This window comes from Hyalella azteca, unplaced genomic scaffold, assembly GCF_000764305.2.
Source record: "Hyalella azteca isolate HAZT.00-mixed unplaced genomic scaffold, Hazt_2.0.2 contig13075, whole genome shotgun sequence".
In the NCBI taxonomy this organism is placed as follows: Eukaryota; Metazoa; Arthropoda; class Malacostraca; order Amphipoda; family Hyalellidae; genus Hyalella; species Hyalella azteca.
Window position 1 is genome coordinate 60,709 of NW_025943010.1, and position 8,872 is coordinate 69,580.

At 36.2% G+C, this 8,872-nt stretch overlaps 1 protein-coding gene across 1 annotated transcript; it reads right to left on the bottom strand.

Annotated features, from left to right (window-relative positions):
- Window positions 1-299: 299 nt before the first annotated feature.
- Window positions 300-7,536, bottom strand: LOC108666929 (WSC domain-containing protein 1-like). Its single transcript, XM_047883495.1, has 7 exons — window positions 7,508-7,536; window positions 7,104-7,252; window positions 4,947-5,070; window positions 4,316-4,407; window positions 3,675-3,718; window positions 2,649-2,828; window positions 300-677 (listed from the first exon to the last, which is right to left on the bottom strand). The coding sequence occupies exons 1-7, from the start codon at window positions 7,534-7,536 to the stop codon at window positions 570-572; spliced, it is 726 nt and encodes a 241-aa protein (XP_047739451.1). The 3' UTR covers window positions 300-569.
- Between the last annotated feature and the right edge of the window lie 1,336 nt (window positions 7,537-8,872).

Sequence of the window (8,872 nt, forward strand, 5' to 3'; positions counted from 1 at the left end):
GTAATGTAAATAAAGTAAAGTATATTTTAAAGTAAGTATGAATCGTATTAAGATTGAATGGAAAGCTTTTGCTCAATAACGTAGCCACTTGGGCAGGTGGTATTGGATGAAGTAATTTATTATTTCGACATCAAACCAATCTCCCTCAAATTGCCTATACAATTAAATTGCCACCCAAGTTATTTTATGATCAGTCTGAAATATAATTCTCGTTGCGAGTAAGATAAATCATCGTGATTAGGGTAAATCATTGCGATTAGAGTAAATCATCGTGATTAGGGTAAATCATCGTTCTTGGGTGGGAAAACTTTTATTGGAAGAAGAAAGATGGCGAAGGAAACAAATTGAATAGTTCACTATCAACTTAGGAAGTTTATCAAAAAATCAGAATCAAATCAGCATTAGATAGTATCTACGCATACCTATGCTTATTGAATAAACTGGAGTTTTTTCAATAAACGAACGCTTTCACCATTCTGGCCAGCGCTGACTTTTATGTCGTACCATGAGTAACTCAAATTCAAGCTTCGCAACATTTACGGGAGAGGTTAAGAATTCTGAGTCATATTCTATGAGTTATAAAGCAATGGAGGCAATCCTTTTGATTCCATGAGCCTGGAGACTCTGGCGATGGCTGCAGAGAAGATCATCTCTTGTTCAGCAGTGTAGATATCCAACTGTTGGATATAATAATCAGATAAAAGATGTATTTTCATCGGCATGACTCACTATACTAAATTTTTTATAATCCAAGTCAAGAATCACACTAGGGCAGAGTTGCCCAGTGGTTACAGTTAAGTGAAGCAAGACTGAAGAAGAGAGGCGCGGGTTCAATCCCAGCTCTGTGCGCCAGTTTATGGTCAGAATCGGCGACAGGCCTACGGCCTACTAAACACTGAAACCGCTATTATTATTAGTATTATCATTATTTCTGAAGGAATATGCCATTTCAACGATTTAGAAATTAGATCCTTAAGGGCACATCAAGTTCGAAGATGTTCCATATCACCGATTCATTTATACCTCTATAAGTAAGAAGAAAACAAAACATGCACAGGTCACATGACACGATTTCAAAATTTTTTTGAAGACTTTAATTGCGAAAAAAATCCTTGCACTCTTCATCTGCAATCGAATGACAACAATCAACAGGACGTACGCGTGTATTCGAGTTGTGACTTTTCGATCTATGTTTCTAGAAGCTCACTGAGCTTCTAGAAACATAGAAGCTAATGAACCCAATAAGAATATTGGGTTCATGATGCCATCATGAACCCAATTCACATCCACGCACGTGGAAGTAACATGTGAATATTATATGCATGGGTTCAAAATGAATTAGTTTTAAGGGCCAATAGTGTATTAATTGTTGACCACCATGTGCTCCATAAAAAAAAAATTTCCATACGCGTAATTTATTCATGTAAAATATATTCGATTCTCCACTGACTATGCTTACAAAATTGGAATTTGAATGGACTCTGTACAATTGCTTGCATTGTTCCCATTTATTTTGTGTCAGAACATAAACCTTCAACTGTGCGCTTCAGGTTCTCAAAGCGCTTCAGAAAATTAGTGTTGGTACCAGAGCAGTCAAAGACCAGACTTGTTTTAAACCAAAGAGATGCAAAAATTGGAGTTCGTTCCTCACAATCACACAAACAGCGTCAATGCAATTCAATACGCATCAAAATAACTTGTATATTGAAGCAAATCGCCATCGTATACAGAAATATTTTTTAATCTTCATATTTTTTCTTTAACTAGTTTGAGTAACGTCGTGTTTAACAGTGGTCAAGTCTTGGAGAAAAGATATTAAGAAGTAAAAGTTAGAGGGGAAGGCTTTTCTTATACGCGAGGAAGAAAAAAAAATTTATCTATTGATTATCCGAGTGACTTGGTGTCTGGAGCAGCAAATAATGATCTCTCTGCAGATGCTTCACCATGTAGTCCTGCAAAATGCCCTTATATGCACAAATGGTCGATCTGATAGTTTTGTCTTAGCTGCAGCTGCTCGCATCTCATGAACGGTCATTAATGTTTTCTGATACTCTGCTTCGCCAAGTTACTTCATTTTTTAGACTTGAGCTGATAATGATAATTCCCTGTTGATCTTTGGATACAAAAAGCATATAAAACTGATAATTTCATGAAATTTACAGGACTGTATGTCGAAAACTAGATGTTACAGTAATGATCCATAAGTGAAAAGTTTTTTTTAATTCCCTTATCAAAAGTGCAGGCACGTCAGACAAACATAGTGTCGGAAGGTATGTATCTTCTTTGTTTGAGGTTAGATCTCCGTGGTTTATGTTCTGTGGAGACCTTAAAGCATATCAATAGTAAAAGTTTTTTATTTAAGGTAAGTTTGTTGAAGCGTATGTTAGTTAATATTAGGGATTTATTGTCATCTAACGTAAATCTCTGTGTTAGCTTGATCCAAAGCCTATGTCATTGATACCATCACAAATTATTATCGCTTCATCATATTTTCCATTGCTCATTCATTTCATAGGATATAAATTCCTTTAGATAAATGATTGCACTAAAACCCCAGAAAATAACACGCGTGAAATATATTTACTAGAACCTAAGTTTCTGGGAATAAAAATTAGATTAATAAAAAGACAATATAAGACGGAACTCACTTCCGGTTGTCCTCTGTTTACTTTGCCTTCGACATGTCTTGCGAGGCAGGCGAGTCGGTCTTCGTCTGGACGAATGTTGAGAAACGCAAGGATTTTCCTCACGGATCTGATGGGGTCAGCTTTGATGTCTTCGTAGCGAAGGACCAGAACTGTGGGGTTCGTCATGGCCTTCGTCGCAACCTGTTTCAACCATCAACCTTAATATATGAAGATCTCAATTTTACTTTTTAATGTTCGAAAAAATAGTTAACGGTAATGTAACAGTAGTCTTTCGCTACTACGCTAGAGTTTTAGCTTACACGACCGGTGTTGCTGACCTGCGAATTATAGAATCCCTGTACATTTTAAACAGAAATATAGTTTAAATGCAGCCTTCTGCTCCTATCCCGTTGAAATTGTATATTGATAGATCTGTCTCCTCATGAGTATTTGTATTTTCTATTGTCAATTTGCGTTTTTATCTTCGATGTGAATTTAGTTTTCAAATTGATTCTGCTTTTCTTAAATGTTTTGAACTTTTGAGCTGACGATGGAGCTGGACTCTGAAACTTTTTCATTCCTAAGAAATGGTGAATATTTTGGCTGTTTTCTTTCCTTTTAGATTCTTGGCGAACTCACTACTGCGTGTTGCATAAATTGCGATCCACAATATTCATCCCGGATTTATTAAAGCATCCATTGCGACAGTTACAAAGTGGTGCCTCGTAACTATTACATGTTGTATCCTGCGACAAGTGCAACTTGTGTCCTGCGAAAAGTATATACAAGTTATGTCCTGCAGCAAGTACAGCACTACACCCATCATGGGTTTAGCTATAGGTGCCGAAGCACCACGGTACGATTGTATATACAATTGTTAGTTATTATTTTTGTTTGAGCAACGCTTATCGGCACAGGCAGAGCAAAATAGTAATAGGAAATTATTTTTCTAAATACAAAGCGCAATTCTACCTGAATTCTATACCTTGTACATCCTTGTATATCTACTATATATCTAATAAAATTTTCATGCCTAAAAAGTCTTACCCGTTCCCAGGAATCAATGTAGTTTCCCAAGTCCTTCTCGAAATCTGTTCGAATAAATTTGCAGTTAATGTTGAAGTTCAAATTCATAGAGGATGAAAGATGAGCAGCATTTCTACATGCAAATAAATTGACAAGTGCCGAACGGTAAGTGAGTATTCGATTCTAGATCATGCATAAACAATTTTCTACATATAGGTTTTGAGGTCGTTCGATGATCAACGACGAATACTGTTACTGTAGGAATGATGTAGCTATCAATATAACGTAGAGGAAGCATCAGAGTGAAGTTGACGTCAGTGGCCAGTACTAATTACTGGTCACTAATATTTTTCAATGTCATACTTTTTTAAAGGTTGTAAAAACACACATTAGGTCGAATCGCTTGACTACATAAAAATTCAAATCCATATATAGTTAATTTTAAATAAAAAAGTTCCCCATATCATATGATACTTAATCGTTCTGGGGCCGTACTGTCATAAATAGTTACGAGTTCGTCACTCCGACAGCCAATCACTGACGGCTTTTCAAGCTAAACCAATCAGTCATAGACGAGAAATTTGCCACTACGTGTAATGAAGCCACTACGTATACGTAAGCAAACTTAAGCTTTGATAGTTCAAGCAAACATTAAAATTTACCTTCAATCTGAAGCGTTTCCGGGCCGTTGTAGATGAGCGGATTCTTGTGCATTTTCCTAGCCTTCTTGAAGGCCAGATACGAGGTTATCGCACTGCCCAGTCAAGAAGTCATATCAAGGAACAAACTTGCAAATTCACAAAAAAATAAAAATATTTATCAAAGTTAACTTCTATGCCTGTCAAGCATTGCCTAGTATGAAGCATATTTAGATGTTGATTAATCATTGATTTGTAGCACTTCATAAAGCAAATGAAAAAGCTTTGTGATATCGGCATTCTACCTAAAAAAATTTAAAATGTTATAACGTACATTGAATTATTATGTAGAAATTCGATATAGAGCAGAATGACCTCAATCGCTTTGAACCGATGTGTCAATCTACATTTTTATTGACTAATTCAAAAAGCCAAAAATGTTAACATTAATTCATGTTCAAATATTTTTTCATATACGGCCTCGTAAAGTTTCTTCTCAGGTATAAGATGTCAGGTGTTAAACTTTTCTGAGATTGTCCTATGAGATTTTCCTATCACCAAAAATTACCATGCAATCATAGAGATAATACGTAAGTTCGTATTTTATTTCATGCAATATGATTTAGTTATTTAGTTATTATACTTTTCAACTCACTTTCTCGGATCACGTATAATTAAGACTATCGGGCCGTCCCGTGGGGCGCTCTTGTCTCCGAACAGGTGATCTTTGATCAACAGTGTCGTGTTCGATGTAATGTTCTGCTTCTCGCCCAGGTATCCTGCCATTAAATGTGCGCGGTATTATTCTCGAGGAAACATGCAACGAAGCTAAAATTGAGGGTTACTCCATCAGGTAATGGCATACCATCAAAGACTGAACAATGAGTAAGGTAGTCTGAAACGAGATTCGTGAAAATGAAGATAGCCACATAAGACCTAAAGGATTCCAAAAATTTGATATGAGTGTTTTCTTGATTTTATCCACTAATGAAGTTTTAAATAGATAAATAAAAGGATTCATCATTCAGGAAAGTGAATTGAAAGCCTTGCACCAGAGAAGTCAATCAATGAACACGTTGAATACGTGTAGAGACTCCTGCGATTGGTATTTTTTTACTCGAGACGAAACGAGGCAAGACGCTTTGTTCTGATTAACGAGAAAAATCCGGACAATTTTCAGCTACCTGCGTAAATTCTGGGACAATACCGAGACGTATTAGACATAATAGGAGTTTCAAATTTCCCGGAATGTGAATATTTTTTTTAACGAGACGTACTATACAGTAATTAAAGAGTACTGCTTCAGGGGTTAATTGTTAACGAGTAGCGGTCAGTAGCGGTATATTGAATACCTACTATCATCCAACAATTTTGCAAGAAGCAAACATTAAGCCAATTAAGCAGTTTTGCTTCTTTTCAACAATCTGTGCAAATTTGAATGACCGAGCGGTAAAACGAACAAGTTTAAGGAGCAGGGGCCATACTTTCAAAACTCGCTAAGTTAACGTAAGTACTTACGCTCTATTTTCTTGTCTATGATTGGTGGATTTTGCTTCAAATACCGTCGATGATTGGCTGATGAACTTGAGATCTCTTAACTTTTTTTGAAGGTATGGCCCTAGAAGTTGGTGCCCCTTCTCCTATGGCTAAGATTAATGGCTCTCCTCTCCTGTGGTAATTAAATAATTAATTACTCTCCTTACTAAGGTAATTACTCTCCTGTGGCAATTAATTAATTAATTGCTCTCTTTACTATGGTAATTACTCTCCTGTGGCAATTAATTAATTAATTGCTCTCTTTACTATGGTAATTACTCTCCTGTGGCAATTAATTAATTAATTGCTCTCTTTACTATGGTAATTACTCTCCTGTGGCAATTAATTAATTAATTGCTCTCTTTACTATGGTAATTACTCTCCTGTGGCAATTAATTAATTAATTNACATCAGTCCCTCATTTTTGGCTGGGTTTATTTTTTTCTAGCTCTTTGAACTCAACTTGAAAACTTAACTTGGGTTTGAAATTAATGTTGATGCCTGCGCGTACCCAATGATTAGCCATTAATGACCTTATAAATAGTGACACAGATCTGCACCTTCTGCGTTGGTGTATTTTTTGCTCCTCAAAAATTCCAAAATATCCTCAAAATATCGCCTTCGATTCCTGGCAGCTTGCATGAGAGGGCTAGAGTGAACACTACCTAGAAGCTAGAGAGTGAACACTACCAAATAATTGGCTAACTAATGGACACTGCGGCCTGCGTCATTGACGTGCGATGATGTCATTACGAGTCTAAACTGTTCTGAACTAGTACGGTTCTTGTCAGGCGCGATTAAATGCTCAACATCAACTCCATTCATTCAATATGCAGCCATACGTAGCCATGTCTGCTCACTAATTTAACTGCCACGTTAGATTGGCCGTCAAATGTCGCCTAATTTGTTCATGAGTGGCATCTGCCCATCAAAAATCAAGGGTTAACTGGTTAACCTTAATCAGGTCAACTTAATCAGCGCGTTTTGGCCGATTCGTTTACTTTCGTATCATAATGGAACATCGTGTTTCCTCTAGATAAATAAAAAATGTCTCGTATCGTTACCTTACGTCTCGATTTATATTTATTTGTCTCGTAGTTTTACAATAACCGGAAAGAAAGCTTTGTAACACAGGACACAAGTAATGTCTCATTTCATACCTTCATATTCTGGCACAATTTTTTCCCTCTGTCACATTATTTTTTCAGGGTTCATTTCGAGACACAGAAGTCTATACGTGCATGAATAATTGTGAATTACAGACAAGAATAATCACCAAGGTTATAAAGCATATAGCTCGTGTAGACAGAGCCCGTGAAGATTCCCGTGGCGCCCTCCACCAGGTACCGCGTCCAGGTGTTGCCCGAGCGTGGGAACGAAATTAGGTAAACCCGCGGGATGTCCACACCGAGCCTCGTCTCAAACCTGCCCACGTGATCATGGCTACGAAGTTAAATAAACCCGCGGGATGTCCACACCCAGCCTCGTCTCAAACCTGCCCACGTGATAATGGCTACGAAGTTAAATAAACCCGCGGGGTGTCCACACCCTGCCTCGTCTCAAACCTGACCACGTGATAATGGCTACGAAGTTAAGTAAACCCATCTCATAAGCGACGTCTGTGCAAATAAAAAATGTGCGGCATTAAATAAAGTGGTCAACAAATGTTGATAATATCACCACAAATCATCAGCGTGCAAGAGAGCCATTGTCTCCGTAGACTAAATTGCATAACGTGATTTATGAATGTTGGGACGTAATTTGAATAATTATTATTAATTGCGGGCAATTTACTCATAAATCATCCACAATTACTCACGTAACTGCTGAGCATTAATCCCGATGAGCGGATTATTGGTCTCAGCAGGCCGTGTGATTCTGGCGACAAAGGTATTTTGTCAGGAAAAATCAGTTAATTTTTAACAAACTACGGATTGGATTTAAAACATTAACACTCTGATTTGCACACCACTAATTGATACTAGCACTCTGATTTACAAACCAATAATTGACATTAATACTCTGATTTCCACACCACTAATTGATATTAACATTCTGATTTACACGTCACTATTCAAAAGGTTTTTCCAAACAATTCATAGAAGAAAATAAGAACGAAAATAATCTTATAGAAGTATTAAGATCACCAGATTGCGTATATCGTAAATTTACCAATAATTTACTAGCAGAGAAATTAGACAACAAATTCACCATTTATTTGCAAACAACAAATTCGGAGTCCAGCTCCGGTGTTACTTTAAAATCCTAGCCATAGATACAAGCAAGATACAAGCAATTCGTGAACTAGACATTACATTGAATAAATCAGAACCTAAAACAACAAATGAAGACAAATAAACATGAAATAACCGTGAGCAGGCAGACCCATAAATTTACAATCCCATGGGTATAAAAATTGTTAAGTTCACGAGCAGCAACATATTAATTGAGAAATCAGATTGTTCATGAAGCGTCAAGGAGAGTGAAACTCGAGGGAATCCATCTAGTTCTTCTCTTCATAAACATTAGAAAAATCCCTTGTATAAATAAAAGGCTACCAATAATTGGTTTTAAAGATTCTTTTCACTAGATATGAAGTCGAAAATACTTCATCTGGTAAAAAATTACTTCATCAAATCTCAACCATCGAATATATACTGAAAAATGAGAGAGCAGGCAATACAGCTGTTAATAATATACGTTTAAAAATCACTTTTCAAAGACAACACTTCTAAAGAATCCAGTGTTTCCAATGTTACAGATGTACAATGAATTTTTAATTTCATTTTCGAATATTAAACAAAATAATTTTTCACTTTTTTTAATACATACAATTTTTTCAAAATTATTTATCCTGTCAATTGATTCATGCATTGCCTCCAACTTCACACAATTGTGCAAAATTTCATAACAATTGGAGAGGTAAAAGTGTGTCATATATCAATTATAAGATATGTAGCTGACAAAATTATTTTTTCAGTTTTTTTAATATTGAAAAAATTTTATTCTTAAAATTATTTATTTTGTCATTTGATTCGTGCATTG